Here is a 26,281-nt window from a genome sequence, read left to right as displayed (position 1 = left end):
GGTGCTGAGATTGTCGTCGGTGTTTGTTGAGACCCCGATGGTCTTCTTGTGGACGATGGCGATTCCTCCTCCTCCGGTGCGGTCTCTGCGGGCGATCTTGTATCCGTCGCGGATGGCTATGGCGATGTGTGGAGAGGAGGCTTCGTTCATCCAGGTCTCGGTAAGGAAAGCGACGTCTGGTGCTGCGGTGTCGAGTAGGTCCCAGAGCTCAACGGCGTGTTTGCATGCGGAGCGGGTGTTGATCAGGATGCATCGGAGCTGGTTGTGTTTTGTCGTGGCGGGTGTCTGAGTCTTCGATGCAGGAGAAGCTGCCGTTCTGGCAGGCGAAGGGACCGTGGGCGCGCTTCGGAGTGACCCTGCAGCAGGTGGGGGTCCGTCCTGGGTTGAGAGTGATGAGGGTGCTGGCGTCGTATCGGAGGCGGTCTTTATGGCTGGTGCGGGGGCCAGGGGTTCTGGTGCTGGGCGTGGTCCTGGTGCAGACTGGCGCAGATGGGCTTGCCTTAGGTGCGCCTTTGGCGCACCAGCGGCGTGCGACTGCTGCACGCGGCCGCCATGTTAAGGGGAGGTGGGAGGGAGGAGCAGCTGGGTGGCGGGAGACGGGTGGCAGCGAATGGGCCCGGGGGTCAGGGCCGAAGGGGATGCAGCGGCGAAAACGCACAGAAGCCAAAAATGGGCAGCGGAGCAAAGGCACACAAGAGCGGGGAAACAAAAAGAAAAATTGGCAGCGGGGCACAGGGGAACGAAGGCACACAAGAGCAGGGAAACAAAAAGAAAAATGGGCAGCGGGGCACACGAGAACGGGGAAACAAAAGCAGGATGGGCAGCGGGGCACACAGGGGCGGGGAAGCAAAGCAAGATGGGCAGCGGGCACACCGGAGCGGGGAAACAGAAGTAAGATGGGCAGCGGGGCACAGAGGAGCAAAAGGGCACAGGACACTCCGAGCGCAGGTGGAGCTGCAGCGGGGGGGAGCGACCTACCTGGCAAGGTCAAGAGTCAAGAGGTGGGTCCTTGGGTGCTGGATTGGGGGTCACAGTCGCCGGGGGGACGTCCTCGTGGTCTTGGTCCACTCCGGCACAGGCCAGGCTTGGCGGGTGCCAAGCCTGACCTTGGTTCAGGGTTCGCGGTGCCTGGCTGATGCCAGGGGTCAGTTACTTGCTTTGAGCAGTACCACTGCTCGTGGGAGTCCCTGCCGCTCAGAGTCACAAGGTAGCCAGGTCCTCCAGGGTTTGTGAGGTTGCTGGCCACTGGAAATGCCGGGGTTTAGCAGGAGCAGGTTCGAGGGTCGAAAGGCAGGTAGGGCTGGGGCCAAAGCAGTTGGTGTCTTCCTCTCGTTAGCAGCTGCACGGCGGGTCTTCTTGCATCTTGATCTTCTTTGCTGTTTCGGAATCTGGATCTAAGGAAGGAAGGTTCAGGGTGCCCCTAAATACTACATTTAGGGGCGTTACAGGTAGGTAAAGGGCAGGGACCACTGGGTCCCTGCCCTGGGGTGGGTACACCTCCTATCCTGCCACTCTCCTGCGGGAGGGGGGCAGTGGCCTAGTCCTGATTGGGCAGGGCTCCCCATCTTCAAGATGGCGAGAGCCTGGAGATGTGCTTCACCTCACCTCCCCCACCTGAGGGGTGGGGTAGGCAGAGGCTGGCACACCCCCTGTCCTTCCTTGGGGTTTCCGGCCAGTCTTCCCGCCAGAGTGGGGGTTTTGAACCAGTAGGGGCCAGTTGACGAGTACAGCAAGTGGCTTGGAGAAGCTCACAAAGGCGGCATGCCTTTGAAGCTTCCCCTTCCCATCCTTGGGGAGGAGACCTAGCACCTCGCCCAGGATGTGCATTGTTGCAGGGCCAGGAGAGCGGATGGCTCTCTACCCAGGGGTCCAGCAACATGTATGCTGTGTGGCAGCCTAGGCAGCCCCTCACACAAGACGTGGATTGTAGGTTAGGTTCAGGGGGCATCTCTAAGATGCCCTCTGTCATGCATTGTACATTAAATCCTGCACTGGCATCAGTGCGGGTTTAATGTGCTCAGAAGTTTGATACCAAACTTCTCAGTCTTCAGTGCAGCCATAATGGTGCTGTGGAGTTCGTATTGACGATTTCCCAGCACCATATGCTCTTAAATGGCAGCACTGCACTTACACTCCCCAGGAATGGACCTGGGTACTGTAGGGGCACAGGGCTCATGCTCCTGTACCCACAAAAGTGGCATAGGGCACCCAGCTAGAGGGGTGGCTGATGTATGCCAAGGCAGTGTGTGTTGTGGGCATGGCACACAGGGATGTGTGCCATGTCGACACTGTTTTGTTCTGTACCCAGACACTCAGCCTGTAAGGGCAGTGTGTGTGTTAGGGTACAGGGCCTCTAAGGGTGGCACAATAAGTGCTGCAGCCCTTAGGGGCCTTCCCTGGTCACAAGGTCCTGGGTACCTAGTGTACCATTTACCAGGGGCTGACATGTGGCCAGGGTTTGCCAATTTGGATTTAGGTTTCAGCACAGTTTTTGGGAAGGAACATAGGCCCTGGGCACCTGATTGGCATGAGCCCAGGGCACACTCAAAGTACATTCAGCAAAAAGTGGGGGCATACCATGCAAGAAAGTTGGCACTTTCTCACAACAACTCATAGAAAAAGCGTTGTTTGAGACAAATAATTCCATTAGACTGATATGGCAGGATTGTATCACACCTAACACTGTGGCAAGTCAGGCACAATTTAAATGGATAAAAAGCAGGAGCAAGTTGTGCCCGATTTGGTGAGGTGCAAGAAAAAAGTATCTGTTGAAAAAAACCAAAATAAAAATAAGATGTGCTATGAGAAGAGAGGGTTTCATAAGGGTAATGACTTCAAAGTGTGTGCTGTAATAGGTTTATTTGATGTGCAAGTAAAAATAAAAGCCGTAGAATCCTTGTGTTTTGGTAAAAGTAGGTGACAAGCGGTTAGTGATCTGGAAGATGGAATCAAGAGCGGTTTAGGGGAGTAGTTTTGCATGTGCACCCATGCAGGTGATATGTGGGCATTGGTAAAAGCGTTACAAGATGCTAAAATGTACTTTTGCATTGGTTTACAATGGAATTTTCATATAGAGTTATTGTAATATTTACTGTTATGCGAACAAGTCTTTTGCAAACCCATATATACAATTCTGTTATCAAGCTTGAAGAAAATGTTATGAAACAGGGAGCCAGTTTAACACACTGATACTAAGATCCAAGCTCATTCAGTTTTCCAGATATACAAAGTCTGTAATCAAAGCAATTTCATTGGAAGCCTTACCGGATGTACACCTCTGACCGCGCACAACCACTAGGGTTTATGGGTAATTCTTCCTCCACCTGTTCTTGCTGGTGGAAGCGGAACTTGTATTTGCGGCACAGCTCAGCACCAAATAACTGCTCAACAAGGAAGATTACGGCATCATGATGTAACCCAAGCATGCGTAATCCACTCATCCCTGCAAGACAACCATGTAAAGGTAATGTCAGCTGCGAACAGAAAAGACTGAGAGCTGGTGCAGGTGTAAAGGACAGAGACCTAGATAGTTTATGAGAAAGCAACCATCGGAGGATAGAGAACTAGGAGAGGTTTGAGAGAAAGAAGGCATAGGGCACAGAAAGAAAACCCAGATCAGAAGGGCAGAAAAAGGGTACAGATTTAGGGGATGGAAGCAAAAGCAGGGGACACAAATCTGAGGGTCAGACGTGAACAAGTCTGAGTTTACTAGTTTGTATTCGTGGAACAGTTCCTGGTATAATATTTCTGTGCAATACAAGAATGGGAAAGTTAAAGGAATTATGCTCCCAGATACCTCAGGAAGGACACTTATTAGTAATATATTGAGAAATAAATAGTAAAATGGTGCTGTTATTGGGAGTATATTTCTAGATACCCTGTACTTCTTTAAATCATGAAGTCATTACCAGTGAATGAGATATTTCTCAAGCGACCAATGCCACGTGCCTCCTGAACTTTTTCTACTACTGCCTTCCAAGCAACTGCAAAAGGAAAACAAAAGAATAAGTCTGATAACAATCCATCCATCTGCTCATCCGTCCATCCACGTCTCCTCCTACAGCTCCTTCCCTTAATTACTGGCAGCAAATGACATATCTACGTACTTCATTTACATGGTGACACCTGAACTCGTTTCACCTGCTGCATTTCTCCACTTCAAGAGCTCAGGTCTCACAGTGGGTTAACCCATACAAGCAATGAATGAACTGAAGGGAAAGATCTACTACCACTCCATCCATGCAATGCTGGAAGAAGAGGCACCTCTTAACATGTCACCTATACAGGTTCTGACAACACTACCATTTACCCCTCTAACCAATCAAAGGAGGGAGACACCGGCAACTTCAAAATGGTACTCCCAAAATTGATCCATTGCTGTGGCACAAAGAAAACAGTAAAACTTATTATTTGTAACATTAGGTCTCCAAGGTGACTATATTTTATACATATATGACTGTAGTAGAACATTTTAGAAATATAACAATTTCTAAGTTGATTAATGTAGTTAAGGCATGAAGCAGTGCCACTGGTCAAACAATTCAGTTATTTCTGCAGTATTTTAGTTTGATTTTTTACCTGTCCACAGGCTGCCAGTTTATAACAGAAGTGCTTGGATGCCAGCTGATAAAACCATAATCCACACAGGCTTTAAGAAAACAAGTAACCTACAACAGTAGTTTTGCAGCTTAATGTATAATTCAGCCACACATTTTTTTCCCCCTGAAATCCAGAAAAACATTTAAATGTGGGTTTTGTAAGACTAATGATGACTTACCTAAAATCCATAATGCCCCACTGAAATCGTAAATGTTGGGCAGTGTGATTTATTTACAGATGTTATTCCTTTAGAGGCAGAGAGGACCATCAGTACATCTATTACGAGTCAAGCTGACAACCCAATATAAACGACTTTTTTTTTTTTTGCAGTGCAAATGCTCTTTGTCAGACACATTTGGGGCACTGTGGGTTTTTGGCCAGTGCTACTATAAGTCATATGAACTGTCTATATTTGACACTCAAAAACTGTACTATGTTTACAGTATGTGATTTTATATATTATGACCAAGGTTCAGAATGGTACTAACAATGCTGCAAAGCAAATATTAAGAGCTGAGGAAACTTTCAAATCTTTATGTTCTATATATGTAGTAAAACATGGCTCTTTAATCATCTTATGAATGAAGTAACCTTCCTGCTGGTAACTGAGTTTTAAAAAAATTAGCTGAGTACTTCTAAGTCTTGATTCTCAAGAAAAATAGACATAGCTTTGGGAATACATGTATGCTAAATTAGCAAAACAGCTCTATCCTTGTTCATCTATAATACTGACACATCTGACTACTTGTTATAAGAAATGAAACAGAAACCTTAACAGCCTAATCGTTTGTTGCACATGTGTGTATGGGATCAACATAATAGGTTTAAGGACTTTTTCAGGAGCCCGGTGGGGGCGTGTTGTCATTTGCTTGAGACCCTCTAAAAAGGATATATTCATGACCTCTTGACAAAGAACTTTTAGACACTTAGTTTAAGCTTTTAGGGCACTCAGAGATGCATTGAATCCAGTACATTTTAATTTTGTAGCTTGAAGGGGGAAATATAAAACGTCCAGTAAATTAGTTTTAAAGGCAATGCTTGATGTATGATTGTTGCATGCAGCAAATCACTTGCACTTTGCTGAAACTTATTTTATAATCAATTGCTTCCTCGCCGGCTTTCCCAAGAGCATCAACATCTCAAAAGCAGATTAACGTTTTGAAACGCGAAGCTTTCAGAGACTAGGATGTAAAATACAACATTTTGTCGCCTTGCGGTGCACTTGGCTGCTCTTCATCAGTGAACGGTGCACTTCATCAGTGAATGGTGCAATGTGAACAATTTTCAATTGAGCGTTCTGGCCTTGATAATCAAATGTAAACCCCATGTTGGTGACATCACTACACTAGACAAGTTCATGTGTTATTGCTTGCATATGTGGACTACTACGAGTGGATTGGAAGGAAAATGTAACTAATGCCCACGCTAATTGACTAACAGTGCATCATGCTTTGGCTGGTGTTTGGGAAACCCAGACTTGTAATCTGAGCATGTTTGTTCGCTGGTAGTGAATAAATTAATGTGCCTCAAAACACATTTCTTGAAAATCTTATCTAGTGCTTCTAGGTCTCATTCTCCCTAGTGAGATATAGATCTTGTGAGTGTCTACGTGTAACATTCTCCAACACATGCATGTCTTATGATTCCAAGTGCCATATGTATAGGTGTTCAGTATTCTAAGGTGTGCTGCACAGCTGAGCTACAGAGGCTTTGCATCGGATGGTGAGAAGTGACTGATCTTCCAAAGAAGCCTGAATTATCCAATCGTTTGTTTACGGATGAACATTCACTCTGGCCTTATCCAAGCAAGCTCACACCATTGGTGCACTTAGGAAATTATACCAAACTTGCAGAACAAACCTGAGAAATACAAGTTCTGAATTTTATTGCAGTGTGGAACTCCCAGCACATCACAACATTAATACAAAAATCTCTTCCACTGCACACAGTCACATCACCTTTCTCACTACATGTGAATTTAACAGATGTACAGGAGTTCTTAGTCACCCTCAAATGTCCGCTGCATGGAAAACCACTTGGGGCCACTGTCATGCCACAATCTAACAGCATGAATGTTTTCAACTAAACACTAATGAACAGGACACCTCAACAGTAGATAAACACATACAAAAAAAAGCACCCAAGAGAGACTCAAAACAGACTACGCTCAGAGTTCAAACAATGAGCAAGCAAAATTATTTCCTTCTGCAACAGCAACATGAAAAAATGTGGGCTCACTTTCAATGCTCTCTGCTTGCACGTTGAAGCCATCCTCGTTACTGATTTCAAAGCGTAGGTGAGGATGTGGCTTCCTCGGCTCCTGATCGTCAACGACTGGCACATCCTCCTCTGAACTAGAGAGATCATCTGCAAATAGCCACAACAACAAGTGCTCAGAAAATGTCAGTGAGCTTATGGCTAACACACAAAGAAAGGGGCATTACAATCAGAAAAAAAAACAAAAGGAAAATGTTACTTGCCTTGTAACTATTTGCTTGTAGTGTTATAGATTCACATGCTCTGCAGACTCCTGCCACCTAGTGTTAGGAGTCAGAAGTTGTTTCCCTTCAAAGCATACATTTTGGTTTTGCGGTACCTCATGATCTCGCCCAGAAATCCACAGGGCACTAAGACAAAGGTGTGAGAAAGTGGCTCTGTATATACGGTTCCTTAATAGGTACAGGGTGTACAGAGTCCACAGTCCCCCAGGGTTTGACAGAGGTTAAAGTTAGATATAACCTTACTCTCTAAAGTGGTAGCTTGGTCGAGCAGTAAGGCAGTATCAGAGGACAGTGTAAAGCATTTGTTGTACACACTCAGTCAGCAAATGGTCTCACACACTCAATAACTGAACTCTAGGCCAATGGTTTATATATAAAAAATATATGCTTGTTTTATTTTAGAACCAACACTTGGATTTAAAATATACTTTCTCAGCAGGAGAGGTTTCATATAAATACTTGTGCAATATGCAATAGACTTTTGTAAACAGTTACAAGTGGTTGCAGTAGGCAACTCTATTTTTAAACACAACAATACATTGAGCTCAATGGTAAATTCAAGTTATTTGCAACAGATTACTTTCTAGATTACTTTTGGGATTCCAGAACTGAATCCTAGATTCAGTCCTGGGTCAGTTTTCAGAATCAAGTGATGAAGGTCGACTTAATTACTGTAATGATTTTTAAACAATATTTAGCTATTTTAAAAGTTGACATTTAGAAAATATTTCAGAGGAAACAGTCAATGATTTCCTATGGAAGAAAATTCAGGTTACAGGTACAGTAGGTTCTCGTTACTTTTGTAATCCAGTACTGGGTGCCTAGACTCAGTACTGGGACCTTTATCCAAAACAGGTAAGTAATTACGTTTTCAGATATTATACGATTTTTGAAGAATATTTAAAGATTGCAGAAATCAACACTTAGAAGAAATTTCACAGAAAAACAGTCAATGGTTTCCTATGGAAGAAAATTGAGTTAAGGGTAAGTACAGTTGTAAGTATTTTTCAGAGTCAGTGCTGGGCACCAAGATCCAGCACTGGGAGCTCACCTAAGAGCAGGTGAGTAAATTCGTTTTTGTCACTCGGCTGATTTTTGGTGAATATTTTAAGATTTGAAAAGTCCACACTTAGAAGAAATTTCAGGAAAAAGCCAGTCAATGTTACCCTATGAGGAAAATAGAGTTTGCGGTTTAAGGGTAAGTACTCGACTGGCAGAGTTGAGGTTCTGGGCACAGACTCGGGGGGTCTCCCAGGGTCAGGTAGGTACAGTTGTTTCACCCTCAGCGGCTCTAGGGCGGCCGGGTGCAGAGAGAGTTAGGCCCAATGTTATCCTATGAGGGATAGGGGAGCCTTGGTTGGTGGCTGCTGACTGGCAAGCCACGCGGCTGTGGGAGCTGGGCTCCTGGTCACTTACTCAGGGCAAGTGGGGAAGTAGGTAGGTGTAGAGTTTTCACTGCCAGGGCCACTCGGGCGGCTGGGTGCAGAGGGCTTTTGAGCCTTCGGGCACCCAATGGATTTCAATGGGAAATCTCCGGTTTAGAAAAAGACTGCAAGCTCGGGGAAGAGGACTCTTCAGGTGCCACCACCACTTCGAGAGGTAAGTTGGGTAGTTGGAGGATAGGTAGGTACCCCGGGATTGGGCACAGGGGGCCGTGGGGCGCCGCGTGCTGGGGTGCCTTTTGGTGTCGGGAAATCTTACCCTCAGTTGATCGCGGTTGGGGGGAGGCACCTTGTTCTGAGGCTGCAGGCTTCTTCAGGAGTGTCGAGGGAGGTCCTTGGGTGCCGGACTCGGGGTCACAGTTGCCGTGGGGTCGCTCTCGGGGTCTTTGTTCACTCCGGCACTGGCCAGGCTTGGCTGGTGCAGAGTGTGCTGGGTTTGCGGTTCCGGGCTACTGCCAGGGGTTAGAGATAGGTTTTGAGTAGAGCCTCTACTCATGGGAGTCCCAGGGGCTTAGAGCCAAAAGGTAGCCAGGTCCTCCGGGGTTGGTGAGGTTGCTAGCCACAAGAGATGCCGGGTTGGAGCAGGAGCAGGTTCGAGGGTCGACAGGCCGGTAGGGCTGGGGCCAAAGGTGTCTTCCTCTTTTCAGCAGCTGCAGGGCAGGTCTTCTTTCTTCTCGCCCTTCGTAGTTTTGAATCTGGAATCTGGGGAAGGAAGGTTCAGGGTGCCCCTAAATACTGGATTTAGGGGTGTTACAGGTAGGTGAAGGGCAGGGACCAATGGGTCCCTGTCCTGGGGTGGGTACACCCCCTATCCTGCCTCTCTCCTGTGGGAGGGGGCAGTAGCCTAGTCCTGATAGGGAAGGGCTCCCCATCTTCAAGATGGCGAGAGCCCGGAGATGTGCTTCACCTCGCCTCCCCCACCTGAGGGGTGGGGTTGGCAGGCTGGCACATCCCCTGTCCTTATTTGGTGTTTCCGGCCAAAGCTTCCCGCCAGAGTGGGGGGTTGCAGGGGCCTGGGGAAGCTCACAGAGGCGGCATGCCTTTGAAGCTTCCCCCTGCCCATCCTGGGGGAGGAGATTTAGCACCTCACCCAGGATGTGCTTTGTTGCAGGCCCAGGAGAGCAGGGGCTCTCCTACCCAGGGGTCCAGCAATATGTCTGCTGGGTGGCAGCCTAGGCAGCCTCAGAGCAGACGTGGATCGTAGGTTAGGTTTAAGGGGGCACCTCTAAGATGCCCTCTGGGGTGCTGTGTACATTAAATCCCACACTGGCAGTGTGGGTTTAATGTGCTGAGAAGTTTGATACCAAACTTCTCAGTCTTTAGTGTTGCCATTATGGTGCTGTGGAGCTCGTGTTTGACGAGCTCTCAGCACCATGTAGTCTTAAATGGCAGCACTGCACTTACAGTGCCAGGCACTGTAGGGGCACAGGGCTCCTGCTCCTGTGCACCCTGAAACCTAACCTACCATCCACGTCTTGTCTGAGAGGCTGCCTAGGCTGCCACACAGCAGACATGTTGCTGGACCCCTGGTTGGAGAGCCCTCGCTCTCCTGGGCCTGCAACAATGCACATCCTGGGCGAGGTGCTAGGTCTCCTCCCCCAGGATGGGTAGGGGGAAGCTTCATAGGCATGCCGCCTTTGTGAGCTTCTCCAGGCCACTTGCTGTACTCAGCAACTGGCCCTCACAGGTTCTGACCCCCACTCTGGCGGGAAGACTGTCCGGAAACTCCAAGTAAGGACAGGGGATGTGCCAGCCCTGCCAACCCCACCCCTCATGTGGGGGAGGCAAGGTGAAGCACATCTCCAGGCCCTCGCCATCTTGAAGATGGGGAGCCCTACCTAATCAGGACTAGGCCACTGCCCCCCTCCCACAGGATAGGGGGGGTACCCACCCCAGGACAGGGACCCAGTGGTCCCTGCCCTTTACCTACCTGGAACTCCCCTAAATTTAGTATTTAGGGGCACCCTGAACCTGCCTTTCTTAGATTCCAGATTCCGAAACAGCAAAGAAGATCAAGTAGAAAGAAGACCTACTGTGCAGCTTCTAAGAAGTGGAAGACACCAACTGCTTTAGCCCAAGCCCTACCGGCCTGTCGACCCTCGAACCTGCTCCTGCTAAATCCCAGCACCTCCTGTGACCAGCAACCTCACAAACCCCGGAGGACCTGGCTACCTTGGGACTCTCAGCATCTGGGACTCTCACGAGCAGTGGCTCTGCTAAAAGCAAGTACCTAACCCCTGGCATCAGCCAGGAACCGCGAAGCCTGCACACTCTGCACCCGCCAAGCCTGGCCTGTGCTGGAGTGGACAAAGACCCCGATGACGTCCCCCCAGCGACTGTGACCCCGAATCCGGCCCCCAAGGACCCACCTCGACGCTCCTGACGACGCCTGCAGCCTCCGAACCAGGGACCCCCCAACCGCAATCAACAGAGGGTAAGATTGCCCGACACCAAAAGGCACCCCCTGCATCTGGCACCCTGCGGCCCCCTGTGTCAGACTCCTGGGTACCTACTTATCCTCCAACTGCCCAACTGACCTCTCGAAGTGGTGGGCACACCTGAAGAATCTTCATCCCCGAGCTTGCAGCCTTTGTTCGTCCTTGAGCTTTCCCATTGCAATCCATTGAGCGCCCGAAGGCTCAAAAGCACCCTGCACCCAGCCGCCCGAGTGGCCCTGGCAGTGCAACTTCTACTCTTACCTACTTCCCCATTTGCCATGAGCAAGTGACCAGGAGCCCAGCTCCCACAGCCGCGTCGCCTGCTAGTCAGCAGCCACCAACCAAGGCCCCCCTGCCTCCCATAGGATAACATTGGGCCTAACTCCCTCTGCACCTGGCTGCCCCTTTGCCGCTGAGGGTGTAACAACTGTACTTACCTGACCCTGGGAGACCCCTGAGTCTATGCCCAGAACCTTAACTCTGCCAGTCGAGTACTTACCCAAAAGCCGATAACTCACTTTTCTTCCACAGGGTAATATTGACTGGCTTCTTCTGAAATTTCTTCCAAGTGTGGAGTCTCTAAACTTTAAAATATTCACCTAAAATCAACCGAGTAACGAAAATGAAAATACTCACCTGCTCTTAGGTGAGCTCCCAGTGCTGGATCTTGGTGCCCAGCATTGACCCTGAAAAGTACTCACAACCGTACTTACCACTAACACAATTTTCTCCCATAGGAAACCATTGACTGTTTTTCTATGAAATTTCTTCTAAGTGTCGATTTCTGCAAACTTTAAATATTCTTCAAAATTCGTATAATATCTGAAAACATAATTACTTACCTGTTTTGGATAAAGGTCCCAGTACTGAGTCTAGGCACCCAGTACTGGATTACAAAAGTAACGAGAACCTACTGTACCTGTAACCTGAATTTTCTTCCATAGGAAATCATTGACTGTTTCCTCTGAAATATTTTCTAAGTGTCAACTTTTAAAATGGCAAAATATTGTCTAAAAATCATCATAGTAATTAAGTCGACTTTTATCACTTGATTCTAAGTACTGACCCAGGACTGAATCTAGGATCCAGTCCTAGAATTCCAAAAGTAATCCTAAAAGTAATCTGTGGCAAATAACTTGAAACTTCCATTGAACTCAATGCATTATTGTGTTTAAAATAGTGTTGCCTATTGCAACCACTTGTAACTGTTTACAAAAGTCAATTTCATATTGCAAAAGTATTTATATAAAGCATCTCATTCTGAGAAAGTATATTTTAATTCCAATTGTTGGTTCTAAAATAAAACAAGCATATATTTTTTTCTATATAAACCATTGGCCTAGAGTTCAGTTATTGAGTGTGTGAGACAGTTTGCTAGTTGAGTGTGTACAACAAATGCTTTACACTGTCCTCTGATACTGCCTTACTGCTCAACCAAGCTACCACTTTAGAGAGTAAGGTTATATCTACCTTTAGCCTCTGCCAAACCTCTGGGGACTGTGGACTCTGTACACCCTGTACCTATTTGGGAACAGTATATACAGAGCCACTTCTCATACCCCACATCTGGAAAAAAGGTTGGAGAACTTGGGGATGAAGTTCCCATTCGTGTATCTGCTGTGTCTGTGAATTCCTGGAAGATGTTCTGCCAGCCGGTATATGATTTGTGGAATGGCCCAGCTCCAAATGGTTTTTGCAAGCTGGGACAGCTGCAGAGAATGTGTGCCTTCTTGTTTCTGTATGTAGTACATGGCTGTCATGTCCGTCCGGATTAGGACAGTCTTGTGTTGTAGATGTACTTGGAATGATTTAAAAGTTAGAAATATTGCCAGTAATTGTAGGTGATTGATATGGAGCACTTTCTGTTCAGTGGTCCATTTGCCTTGAATTGTATGGTGTAGGAGATGGGCTCCCCAACCGATGAGTGATGCGTCTGCTGTCAGCACTATCTGCGGAACCGGCTCGAGGAACGGCCGCCCTTTGGACAGGTTTCGTGTGTTGCACCACTGCAGAGAGCGATGTGTGCGGCTGTCCACCAACACCAGATCTGTAATTTGTCCTTGAGCCTGGTTCCACTGGCGTGCTAGGCATTCCTGTAAGGGGCGCATCTGAAGTCTTGCGTGAGGTACGATAAAGATGCAAGAGGCCATCATCCCTATGAGTTGCATGAATACTCTTGCTGGGAAGGAGTGGTGCGGTTGAAATTTGCTGGTTAGGGCTTGTATACTGGCTATCCTGGCTGGACTGGGATATGCCAGAGGTGTCTACTGTGGCCCCTAGATACTGATGTATGTGGGAGGGCTGGAGATTTGACTTGGGGAAATTTAGTGAGAATCCCAAGTTGTGTAGCAGTTGGATAGTTTGATGAACGCACTGGTTGAATGAGCCAGTCGTTGACATATGGGAAGACATGGATTTGTTGTCTTCTCAAGTTTGCTGCTACTACTGCAAGGCACTTTGTGAATACTCTGGGTGCGGTGGTCACCCCAAATGGAAGGATTTTGAACTGATAGTGTTGTCCGTTCACTATGAACCTTAGATACTTCCTGTGAGCAGGGTGTATGGGAATGTGGAAGTAGGCGTCCTTGAGATATAGTGTGGCAAGGAAGGGGCCTTGTTGTGGCAGTGGGAGAACCTGTTGAAGAGTGATCATATAAAAATGAGCGGACTGTATATAGAGATTGAGGGTTCTGAGGTCGAGTATTGGCCTTAGGGTCCCGTCCTTTTTGGGGATTAGGAAATACAGTGAGTAAACCCCTGTTCCTTGATGCTGTAAGGAAACAGGTTGTATTGCGTGCTTTTGAAGCAGTGAGAGAACCTCTTGTTTAAAGAGCGTAAGGTGTTCTGTGAACATTGGACGCTGTTTGGGTGGGGTTGCTGTGAGTTCCAGGCAGTAACCATACTGGATAATTTGTCTTACCCACTTGTCTGTTGTGATGGAATCCCAGACAGGTAGGAACTGTGAGAGTCTCCCCCCGAATGGAGTGGAATGGTCTGGAGGGAGCGGAGGGAAGTCACTGTTTAGTAGTGGGAGAGATACGAGTGTTGTTTCTACTTCGGCCTCTCCCTTTGTTTTTGTCTCCCCTGTATCTGCCTCTTAAATATCCTCTATTGGGGGATGTTTGAGTGGTGTTTTTTATAAAAAGAGGAGGCAGTGTCTGTTGCAATGTTTTTGGATGCTCCCCTATAGAAGGAGCGACGAAAGTAACCACGTGTGGATGGAGACTGAAATGCTCCCATAGATTTAGCAGTCTCCGTGTCCTTTTTCTTTTTTTCTAGAATGGCGTCTACAGCCAGTCCAAAAAGTTGTTCCTGATTAAACGGCTGGTTGAGGATAGTTGATTGAACATCCTGTTTAAACCCTAAAATGCATAACCAGGCATGTCGTCTGAGTAGAACACTAGTGTTAACAGATCTAGAGGCTGTGCCAGCTGCATCAAGGGTACACTTAATTGATGCGTTGGTTAATTTACCCTCGTGGATTAAATCATTTGCCTGGGTTTTGTATTGATCAGGCAAATGTTGTAATAGGGTCTTCAGTCGGTCATAGTGAGCCCTGTCATACCTAGCAAGTAATGCTGGGGTGTTGGCTATGCGCCAGTGATTAGCTGCTTGAGCAGCAACTCTCTTGCCAGAGGCATCTAGCAACTCAGATTCTTTATCCGGAGGTGATGCGTCACCGGAGGTTTGAGAGTTGGGGAATTTCCTAGCGTTAGATACCACTAGTGAGTCTAAGGGTAGTTGCCCCTTGATGTAGGTGGGATCGTTGGGGGTGGGCTTATACTTTTTGTCAATCCTGGGATTGAGAATTCTAGCCCTCACTGGGTCTTTGAAAATGTCTGGGGCATGTTTAATGACCCCTTTTAGCATAGGTAGGGTTTGGACAGTTCTGGGAGTATTCAAAGGTGTCTAGATGAAAGTCCTCATCTGCAGGGTCTGAATGCATGTGGACACCATGGTAGACAGCAGCTCTATTTATGAGTTGTCCAAAACCAATATTGTCATCTGGGGGAGATGGTTTTGTTGGATATGGCTGGGGATAAGGGGGGTCTGGGGAACCTATTGGATTATCATAATCGTCCCAATCGTCCTGTGATACGTCTGTATCGTCATCAGGATCACTGAAAGGGTCATTGTTGCCTCCCCCACCCCCTAAATCATCATGATCATCCTGGTGTGGTGGTGGTGAAAGTTTTGGAGGCTGCTGAGGAGAGACAGGCTTAGCAGGAAGAACTGGCTCAGGCGGAAGGACAGGCTCAGAAGGAGAAACAGGAGAAGAGGGTCTTATAGGTGAAGTGGCACAGTCTTTTTTCTTTACAGGTACTGCAGGAGTGTCTGATGTGTCCAGCTTCCTCTTCTTGTGTGGAACAGCAGCCACATGTCCTGTTTTAGGGTCTATATGCAGTTTTTTCTGCTTGGGATCAACAAGATCCAGTCGAAAAATTTCTTCCACTTCGGTAACCGCTTTCGGCGCCGACTTTTTTAGGTCCGAGCGAGGTTTAGATTTTTGCTCCGAGGCCATAGGAGTTGGTTTAGGGTCCTTTGGCTTGGTTATGGAGCTGGAAATCTTTTTCAGTTCCGAAGTTTTTGGCTTCGGAACTGATAGTTTTTCTTTCAGCATCGAGGTGGTTGGTGCCAACTTCTTTTTGGGAGTAGGTTGGTCTCCCGTCTTCGGTGCTGACCAGGGCCTTCTGTTTTTTCGGGTGGAGTTGGGGTAGGGGCAGTTGTACTCACTCGTTGACCAGGAGTGATGTCGTTGTCTGGTTCGGATACGATTTGCAGGTCCTCAGAATCCTCCTCCAAGACATCGGGGACTTCGAAGATGTCAACTGGTGACGGAGCTGCTTGCTGCGCAATGATGTATCGTCGGGCCCAGCGATCACGGATGGTTTTCTTTGATCGAAAAGAGGTGCAGGCCTGGCAATTGTTCTGGTCATGCTCGGGCGAGAGACACAGGTCACAGACCTTGTGATGGTCACTGTGTGGGAATTTCGCTCCACACTGGGGGCATTTTTTTAATAGACTCCTTTCCATGAGCTGTAGGCCCGAACGGCGCCGATAGGCCCAACGGCCCACGTCGACGACTGGAATCGAGTAGCTGAGATGCGCATCCAAGATCACGAGATTGAAAACAATACCGTCGAGTTGCAGATAGTTTGAGTGTCGAAAAGGTTTGGAAAATAAAGTACCGAACCGCAAAAGTTACATCCCAACCGGATGGCGGAAAAAAACAATCTAAGGATGGAGTCGATGTCCATGTCCCCTATCTCGCGACTACAAAAGGCTCATCCAAGACAACTACAAGGTGCAAGCATCTAAGCCCAACACCAGATGGCGATCTATGCACAGTGTACAATCTGCAGCTCATATGCCTCAAACATATTCTTTTAATTATTTTATTTTCTAGAACCAAGCAAGCCTGGCACAGGTAAGCAATAAATACTTTACAGTAGTAATGCAGTTTGTAAACAGTTTGAATTGAAACTGTATATGTACTTTGTTTCGACTTACAGTATGGTTTAAGAGAAATGCAATACTTTTCAGTAAAATTACAGCCAAGTTACTTTTGAGATTACTTTTCTTACTCAGAGTAGTATACCTGGATACTACTCAGGGACATTTCCCGTAAACAGGTAAGTAAAATCGTTTTGGTTAAATAGTGCAATTTTAAAGAATATCTTTAGGTTTTCAAACTCCACACTTCGAAACTTTTCCAAGAAAAACAGTCAGTGTTATCCAGTGGAGGAAAATAGTGTTATCGGTTTTAAATTTGGCAGTGGGAGTTGAGGTTCTGGGGGAAGACTCAGGGGTTCCCCAGGATCAAGGATGCACTCTAGTTACACCCTTAGCAGCACTAGGGTGGCCGGGAGCAGAGTGCTGAGGCCCAATGTTATCAAATGGGGGAAAGGAGGGCCTCCGGGTGGTGGCTGCTGACGAGCAGGCCACTTGGTGGTGGGAGCAAAGATCCTGGACTTTAGCCCAGGTTAAATGGGGAAACAAAGTAGCACCAAAGGTGCACCATCAGTGGCACAAGAGTGGCCGGGTGCAGGGTGCTGTTTCGACGTTGGGCGCCCTGTTATTTTCAATGAGGAACCCTCGGTTTGCAAAGGCACTGCAGTCTTGGGGACAAAGGTCTTCTGGGAGCGACCACCACTTCGAGAGGTAAGTTGGGAAGTTAGGGGTTGGTTAGGCACCGTCTGTTTGGGCACCCATGGCCGTGGAGCGTCAGGTACCAACTCCTGGTCACGGTTGCGGGGACCTTCTGGATTTAGGCTGCAGGTGTCGGCTGGAGGCAGGTCAGGGGTCGTAGGAACTGGGTCATGATCGCCGGAGTGACCACCTCGTGGTGTTTGCCCACTCGAGCTTGGGACGTGGACGGCGGGTGCAGAGTGGGGCGTATCGCAGTGTCCGGCCGGAACCAGATGTTGCAGATGAACAAATCCGGTTTTCACGGGAGACACAGTCTTTGGGGTTGCAGGCAGGTCCTCCGGGGTTTTCGAGGTTGCTGGCTGCATGACACACCAGGATTTCGTAGGAGCAGGTTTGAGGTGGAGACACGCTGGTAGAGCTGGGGCCAAGTCAGTGGGAGTCTTCCTCTTGTTAGTTGCTGCATGGCTGTTCGGTCCTTCTTGTAGTTTTTTCTTGTCTGAGGACGCAAGGTTCAGGGGTGCCCCTAAATACTAGATTTAGGGGTGTAACAGGTAGGTAAAAAGCAGAAATCAATGGGTCCCCTCCCTGGGGTGGGTATACCCCCATTATGCCACCCTCCAGTGGGAGGGGGGCATGAGCCTGTCTCTGGCTGGCTGAGTCCCCCCATCTACAAGGTGGCGGGGACTAAGAGTTGTGCTTCACCTCGCCTCCCCCACCTTAAACATCAAAAAATGCAGTGCGCGGTGAGTGATAATAAAATACAATAACTGTTGGACTGACAGCTGTACTTGGCTAAGCCTACAACACATGAAAAGCAAACACTACAACGGGGACACCTAACATACTTGTCGGAGTGCTGCTATTTTCGATCACGCAGGACCTGCATGTTATTCCAACTGTTTCCCTGATAAAGGGCAGGATGCTGGAAATGCATTGGAATTCAAAAACAACTTTGGATTACTTGTCGTTCTTGTTTAACTTAATTACCAGTTCAACAAACCAGGAATCGATTGTGCCTAGGGGGATTCGCCCCATCCAGGGGCAAACTATATACACAGTTGTGTAACACGCTCGAAACCGGAGAGCGATACCCTGGGAGCACATCAAAAAGAGGAAATTACTCAGCTCAATAGTTCAAACTTCGGGTTGTGCACGTGCAAACTTTTGTTTGCTTTTAGCTGCCACCACCAGACTTGTTTCTGGACCCTTGGGTCGAGAGCCTGCTGCTCTCTGGGGCCTGAAACAATGCACATCCTGGGAAGAGGTGCCAAGCCTCCTACCCCAGGATGGGCAGGGTTTACGATGGGGAACCTTCAAAGGCATGCCGCCTTTGTTAGCCTCTCCAGACCATTTGCTGTTTTCAGCAACTAGTCCCCACTTGTTCTACCCCCCACTTTGGGTGGGAGAACCGGTAGGAAAAACAAGTGAGAAAAAGAGGTGTGCCCACCTCTGCCAACTCCACCCTTCATGTGGGGGAGTCGAGGTAAAGCACAACCTATAGTCCCCGCCATCTTGAGAATAGGGGTGGGGGGACTCATCCAAGCAGGGACAGGCCCCTGCCCCCCTCCCACTGGAGAGTGGCAGAATAGGGGGTGTACCCACCCCAGGGAAGGGACCTATTGGTCCCTGCCCTTTACCTACTGTAATGCCCCTAAATGTAGTATTTAGGGGGCACCCTGAACCTTCCTTCTTCAGATTCAGCCTACCTACAAGAAGAAGGATTAAGAGCTGTGCAGAGCTAACAAGAGGACGACGCCCACTGACTTGGCCCCAGCCCTACAGGCCAGTCTCCCCTCGAACCTGCTCCTGTGAAATCCCAGCAGCCAGCAACCTCACAAACCTTGGAGGACCTGCCTGCCTTCAAATCCCAGACTGTTTCTCCTGTCAACACCTGACATGTTTAAACTACAGCTTCTGGTGCCAGCCAGTGACCGCAAATCCAGCTCACTCAGCATCCGCCAAACCCGGCCTGAGCTCGAGTGGAAAAACACCACGAGGAGGTCCCCACGGCGATCCTGACCCGCGATCAAGTGACCCCTGAACTGCCTCAAGCCTCCAGACGACGCCTACAGCCTCAATCCAGAGGACCCCCCCCATACCACGACCAGAGCGGGTAAGAAAATCCAACCTCAAAAGGCACCCCTGCACCAGACGTCCCTCGGCCTTGTGTGCCCAAACAAACGGTGCCTAACCAACCCACGACATCCCAACTTACCCCTCGAAGTGGTGGTCGCACCCAGAAGATCCTCGTCCCCGAGCCTGCAGTGTTTCTTTGTCCCGGAGGTTCTCCATTGAAAAAAGGGCACCCGACCTCATAACAGCACCCTGCACTCGGCCGCCCTAGAGCCGCTGAGGGTGCACCTTTGGTGCTACTTTAGTCCCCAACTTGCCCCGAGCTTAACCCTAGGAGCTTTGCTCCCACAACCCAGTGGCCTGCTTGCCCGCAGCCACCAGACGGAGGCCCTCTATCCCCTTTGGATAACATTGGGCCTCAACACTCTGCACCCAGCCGCCCTAGTACCGCTGAGGGTGAAACAACAGTGCATCACTGACCATGGGAGACCCCCGAGTCTAACCCCAGAACCTTAACTCCCACAGTCGATTACTCACCTGAGAACCGTTAACCTGTTTTCCCTCCATAAGATAACATTGACACTTTTTCTCTAAAAATTTTTTAAGTGTGGAGGTTTGAAATCTAAAAATATTCCTTAAAAATCGCACAAATAACCAAAATGTGTTTAGTCACCTGGTTGCAGGAAATGTCCCAGTGCGGAATCTAAATATCCAGCACTGAGTTAGAAAAGTAACGTGAAAAGTAACTTACCTGCAATTTACTGTAAAAGCCTATTCATTTGAGTGTACTGCTCCAAAAAGTTTCTAAGTGTGGAGTTTTGAAATCGCACTGAGTTAGAAAAGTAACGTAAAAAGTAACTTACCTGCAATTTACTAAAAAAGCCTATTCATTTCAATGTACTGTATTTGCTAAGTGTTGCATACTACTGCTCCCCTGTAAATCAAACAAGGTACAATTTCTATTGCATTTTCAAACTGTCCTATATCCAGTAACTTATTACTGAAAAGTATTTAATGCTTACCTGTACCAGGCTTGCTCGGTTCTAAAAATAAACAGTATATTTTTATACAAACACAATTGGCCTAGAGTTCAGTTCTTGAGTGTGTGAATTTATTTGCTGACTGAGTGGGTACATCAAATGCTCAACACTGTCCTCTGATACTGCCTTACAGCTCGACCATGCTACCACTTTAGAGAGTGAGGTTCTATCTAACTTACACTGTACCTCACTTTGGCGCAGTATATATAGAGCCAGTTTCTTACACTATACAATACCATAGCAAAGCAAATAGCTTTAACTTAATCAAAGACGAGACCTTTGCATTTTCAATGCTTGTTGTTTATTCTACAGTGGGCCCAGATCAAGGGACGAAGGGTTCCGAAATGCATAGGGCATTGCGCAACTGAGTGGAACTTGAATGAAGAAGGTTGTACTTCAACTCATGTTTATTGTACCATGTATAATGTGTAATGGAACATATAGTGTAATTTGATTGAAACCATTGACTTTCTTTGATATTTGTTTGTTCTGAGAAACAATGAAAATATTTATGAATATATAATTCCGACTACATTGTTTTTTGTATGATGTTTGTATAATATTGTGTTATGTCTAGTTTACAGTGTTAAAAAAAGTGGGAGCATTTTCTTTAGTAGTGCACACAGTGAATTCTGGCAACTTTGCTGCTTGATTTTTCTTCACACAGATGTGTGCCATGTCGACTCTTGTAGGAAAGAAAACAAGTTACTTACCTGTAACTACAGTTATCCAGTATTGGCATCTTTCATAGATTCACATGCCTGAATCATTCCCCGTCACAGAGGCGGGAGTCCCATGGTAAATAAAAAAGCAGTGCCAAAATATTAGTAGTAGTAGTAGTAGTAGTAGTAGTAGTAGGCCCCAAAGAAACAGGCCTAAGGCCTAGATCTTAGCAGCTTATCTACATCATTATGCAAAAAGAACCAAAGAATTGGGGCCTCGCCATCTTGAAGATGGGGAGCCCTACCCAATCAGGACTAGGCCACTGCCCCCCTCCCACAGGAGAGTGGCAGGATAGGAGGTGTACCAACCCCAGGACAGGGACCCAGTGGTCCCTGCCCTTTACCTACCTGTAACACCCCTACATTTAGTATTTAGGGGCACCCTGAACCTTCCTTCCTTAGATTCCAGATTCCGAAACAGCAAGGAAGATCAAGAAGAAAGAAGACCTGCCGTGCAGCTGCTAAGAAGACACCAACTGCTTTGGCCCCAGCCCTACCAGCCTGTTGACCCTCGAACCTGCTCCTGCTAAATCCCGGCACCTTGGGACTCTGAGCATCTGGGACTCCCACGAGCAGTGGCTCTGCTCAAAGCAAGTAGCTAAACCCTGGCATCAGCCAGGAACCGGGAACCCTGCACACTCTGCACCCACCAAGCCAGGCCTGTTCTGGAGTGGACAAAGACCCTGAGGACGTCCCCCCGGAGACTGTGACCCCGAATCCGGTACCCATGGACCCACCTCGACACTCCTAAAGATGCCTGCAGCCTCAGAACCAGGGACCCCCCCCCAACCGTGCCCCCTGTGCCCGACTCCTGGGTACCTACCTATCCTCCAACTACCCAACTTACCTCTCGAAGTGGTGGGCACACCTGAAGAATCCTCGTCCCCTAGCTTGCAGCCTTTGTTCGTCCTTGACCTTTCCCATTGCAATCCATTGAGCGCCCGAAGGCTCAAAAGCACCCTGCACCGCCCAAGTGGCCCTGGCAGTGCAACTTCTACTCCTACCTACATCCCCATTTGCCCTGAGCAAGTGACCAGGAGCCCAGCTCCCACAGCCACGTGGCCTGCTAGTCAGCAGCCACCAACCAAGGCCCCCCTGTCTCCCATGGGATAACATTGGGCCAAACTCACTCTGCACCCGGCTGCCCCTGTACCGCTGAGGGTGTAACAACTGTACTTACCTGACCCTGGGAGACCCCTGAGTCTGTGCCCAGAACCTTAACTCTGCCAGTCGAGTACTTACCCAAAAGCCGATAACGAATAGTTTCTTACCTGTCGGTGTAGTTTTGCAGCTTGAAGATCTTTCTGGATTCACTATGCTGTGCATTATTCCGCGATCTTGTGGTTGGGTCCGGATTCGTAGTCTTTTCTTTGTTTTTTTTTTTTTTTTGTAGCCCAGGTGGGCGTCGACGACCACCATTTGGTGCACCTCCCGTGACGTCGTCGTGCTTCCTGCGGAAGTCCCACCTTTGGGGCGCCATCTTCGGGTTCTTTTTTCCCTTTTTTTTTTAACCCTAGGCGATTGATTAATTCTTCTTGTCCATTTTTCTGTAATTTTTCATTCCTTGTGATCTTTTCCATTTCACCCCCTCTTCCTCCAGCCTCATCTTCCTGGCGGAGGTGGGTGGGTTCGCTAGTGAATCCAGAAAGATCTTCAAGCTGCAAAACTACACCGACAGGTAAGAAACTATTCTTTTTGCAGCGTGAATCTTTCTGGATTCACTATGCTGTGCATAGACTTTGTAGCGGTTTTCCTAATTTTGTGGCGGCTGGGTGGTAGATGAGCGTTGGTCGTTGAAAATGTGCTGAAGCACCTTCTGTCCAACCTGTGCTTCCTTGTTCATCTGAATGTCCACGCAGTAGTGTTTCGTGAACGTGTGCACAGATGCCCAAGTTGCCGCGAGGCATATGTCCTGGATGGGCGTGTTCGCCAGGAAGGCCACGGTGGCCCCTTTCTTCCTTGTGGAGTGAGCCTGAGGCCCCTCCGCTAGCTCCTGTCCAGCCTGTTTGTGGGAGAATTGAATAGTGAGGGCAATCCACCTAGCGATGGTGCCCTTAGTCACTGGCCTACCCATGAAGCTAGTAGCAAAGGACACAAACAGCTGCTTCGACTTCCTGAGTTCTTTGGTTCTCTCAATGTAGTGCATCACCGCTCTTCTTGTGTCGAGGGTGTGCAGGGCCTTTTCTGCCTTTGAAGTCGGGTTTTGGAAGAAACTTGGTATCTGAATACTCTGATTCATGTGGAACGCTGACACCACCTTGGGCATGAAGTGTGGGTCTGTTCTCAGGACTATTCTATCCTTGTGAATCTGAATGTAGGGTTCCTGTAGTGTTAGTGCTTGAAGCTCGCTCACCCTGCGTAGTGAGGTTATGGCCACCAGAAAGGCCGTTTTCATCGTCAACATCTGCAGTGTGGCCTTGTGAATGGGTTCAAACGGTGCCTTCATGAGCTCCATCAGAACCACGTTCAGATTCCATGCTGGCGGCGGCAACCTTTTCGGGGGGGCCATCCTTTTGGCTCCTTCCATGAATCTCTTCACCACCTGCGAGGTGAAGAAACTTCCACCCTTTTCACCTCTTGTGTAGGCCACGATTGCCGCTAGGTGAACCCTTAGGGAGCTCGAGCAGAGGTTACTCTTTAGAAGGTGTGTGAGGTACCTCAGTTCTGTTGAGTCTCTTGTCATTCTGTTTTGCAGGCCCTTTTTCCGGCACCACACAGTGAATCTCTTCCATTTTGCGCTGTAGCATTTTCGTGTAGTTGGTTTTCTCGCCTCCCGTAGCACTCGCATAGTGCTCGGAGGCAACCTTAGGTGTGCGAACTCTAGGTCTTCAGGAGCCATGCCGCCAGGTTGAGGGTCTCTGGCTCTGGGTGCAGGACCTCTCCGTTTTGCATTGAGAGCAGGTCCTTCCTCCTCTCGAACTTGTATGGATTGCCTTGTGCCATTTCTTGAATTTGTGAGAACCATGTCTGCCTCGCCCACTGCGGAGCCACTAGGATCAGCGTCATGTTGCTGGTTCTGCACTTGTCGAGCACTCTGTGCAACAGGGGTATCGGTGGAAAGGCGTAGGCAAATGTCCTCGACCAGCTTATCCATAGGGCATTTCCCTGGGATTGCTGATCTGGTTGCCTGGACGCGAAGCTTTGGCATTTTGCATTGTGGCGTGTTGCAAATAGGTCTATTGTGGGAGTTCCCCATCTCCGGAAAAGTTTCTCTGTTTCCTGGCCTTTGAGCTCCCACTCGTGCGATGCCGAGGTCTGCCTGCTTAGCCAGTCTGCCTCCACATTGTCCTTCCCCGGTAGGTGAATTGCCAGTGGATCTATCCTGAGAGGTATGGCCCATCTCCAAATCTCCTGAGCTAGAGAGGAGAGAGGGAACGACTGTGTCCCCCCTTGTTTGTTGATGTAGAACATTGCCGTGGTGTTGTCTGTTTGGACCAACACCCTCTGGTTGTACAGGTGCCTCTGGAATGCCTTCAGGGCTAGCAGGATTGTTTTCAACTCGAGGTAGTTGATATGGCGAACCGCATCTGCTGGAGCCCACAGACCCCTCACTCTGAGGTTGTCCATGTGCGCTCCCCATCCCTTTTGCGATGCGTCCGTGGTAATGGTCACTGTTGGGATTGGTGGTGTCAGGCTTCTCCCTGCTGTCATGTTGTCTCTGTTCCACCAAGTTATCTCCTCCTGCACTGCGTGCGTAACAACCACTAGATCCTCCCAACTTCCGCTTGCTTGTGACCATTGCTGTTGTAGCCATTCCTGGAATGGTCTCATGTGCAGGCGTACATTCGGCACCAGTTGGATACACGACGCCATCATCCCCATCATCTTGCTCACAGCCCTCACTGTCAGAGCTCGCCCCTTCTGGTAGAGCCGCGTCTCCTTCAGTAGTGCATCTGTCCTCCTGTCGCTGGGCACTACTGTACTGTTGAGGGAGTTGATTTTCGCCCCCAGGAAAATCTTCACCTGTTCCGGTTCCAGCGATGACTTGCCCCAGTGGATCGAGAAACCCAGGTTAGTGAGGGTGTCTGTTACGCGTTTTGCGTGCCTCTCGCACTTCTCGCGTGAGTTTGCCTTGACCAGCCAGTCGTCTAAGTAGGGGTAGACATGGATTCCCTGTCTTCGTAGGTGTGCCGCGACCGCCGACAGGCATTTTGTAAAGACCCTTGGTGCCGATTTTAATCCGAAGGCCAGGGTTGTGAACTGGTAGTGTTCCTGTTCATGTTGAATCTTAGAAGGCCCTTGTGTCTTCTGTTTATTGGGATGTGAAGGTAGGCATCCTTGAGGTCCACGGTGACCATGAAGTCCCCTTCTCTTATTTGTGGTAGTACCTCCTGCAGCGAAATCATTTTGAACTTTTGCGTTCTGATGAACTTGTTTAGGTAACGCAGGTCCAGGATGGGTCTGAGGTTTCCGTCTACTTTCGGGACCACGAAGTAGTTTGAGTAGACCCCTTTGTTGCGTTCTCTGAACGGCACTGCCTCTATGGCTCTCTTTTCTAGAAGTTTCTGTGTTTCTTCTCTGAGTAGTGCCAGTTCTTGGGCCGATCTCGGTCTTCCCTTTGGTTTCCTGTTTGGAGGTCTTTTCTCCAAATCTACGCAGTATCCGTACTGCATGATGTTCCGTATCCACTTGTCTGTGGTTATATGCCGCCACTCCTGAAGGTAGAACCTCAGTCTTCCGCCTACTGGTGTTGTATGCTCGTAGGCTTTTGAATATTCTCTTCCCCCTGATGTTACTTTTTTGCGCCTCACCCTTGGGGGCATGACGAGGGTAGGCGTCCTCTTGCGTGCTGAGTCACTTTGGTGAGGGCTGTTCGCCCCCTCTCCTCCTTTGGCCACGTCCGTTCCCTCTCCCGCGAAAGGACTGGCCCCGAGGTTGGTACTGCCAGTTTTGCTTCTGCTGACCTTGTCCGTGGCTTTCACCCTGCTGGAACGTCTGGTGCGACGGCCCCTGCTGGCTTCCTCCCCTACCGTAGGGTCTCCTCGAGGGATTGCCTCGCCTCATTCCCCTCAGCTGTAGGGCCCCCATGGACCTCGCCGTTTCGTTTTCTTTTTTCAGCTGGGTGAGCTTCTCGTCCACTGTTGCTCCGAACAGTGTCTCTCCGTTGAAGGGGGTGCCAAGGATGTTGTTCTGCACCTCCGGTTTGAATCCCGAGATTCTTAGCCATGCATGCCTTCTCTCGGTGACCCCTATGGCCATGAGTCTTGCTGAAGTCTCTACCCCGTCCAACGCCGTCTTTATACAGGAGTTGGCGATGTTCTTGCCTTCGTCTATCAGGTGTGAGGCTCTCTGGCGGTATTCTTCGGGGAGGTGCTT

General features: G+C 48.7%; 1 protein-coding gene across 2 annotated transcripts in view; it reads right to left on the bottom strand.

The window, feature by feature from the left end:
- Nucleotides 1-26,281, bottom strand: part of KMT2B (lysine methyltransferase 2B) — a 694,916-nt gene that overhangs the window by 34,321 nt on the left and 634,314 nt on the right. For both annotated transcript variants that reach the window (XM_085615911.1, XM_085615910.1), the window contains exons 30-32: nt 6,838-6,966; nt 3,909-3,983; nt 3,265-3,442 (exon numbers count right to left, since the gene is read on the bottom strand). In XM_085615911.1, coding sequence (XP_085472037.1) covers nt 3,265-3,442; nt 3,909-3,983; nt 6,838-6,966 — 382 coding nt within the window. The remainder of the gene's footprint in view (nt 1-3,264; nt 3,443-3,908; nt 3,984-6,837; nt 6,967-26,281) is intronic.

The sequence above is a fragment of the Triturus cristatus genome, chromosome 7 (genome assembly GCF_964204655.1).
Source record: "Triturus cristatus chromosome 7, aTriCri1.1, whole genome shotgun sequence".
Lineage (NCBI taxonomy): Eukaryota > Metazoa > Chordata > Amphibia > Caudata > Salamandridae > Triturus > Triturus cristatus.
The sequence above is the reverse complement of the archived record's forward strand: the minus strand, read 5'-3'. Positions and strand labels throughout refer to the sequence as shown.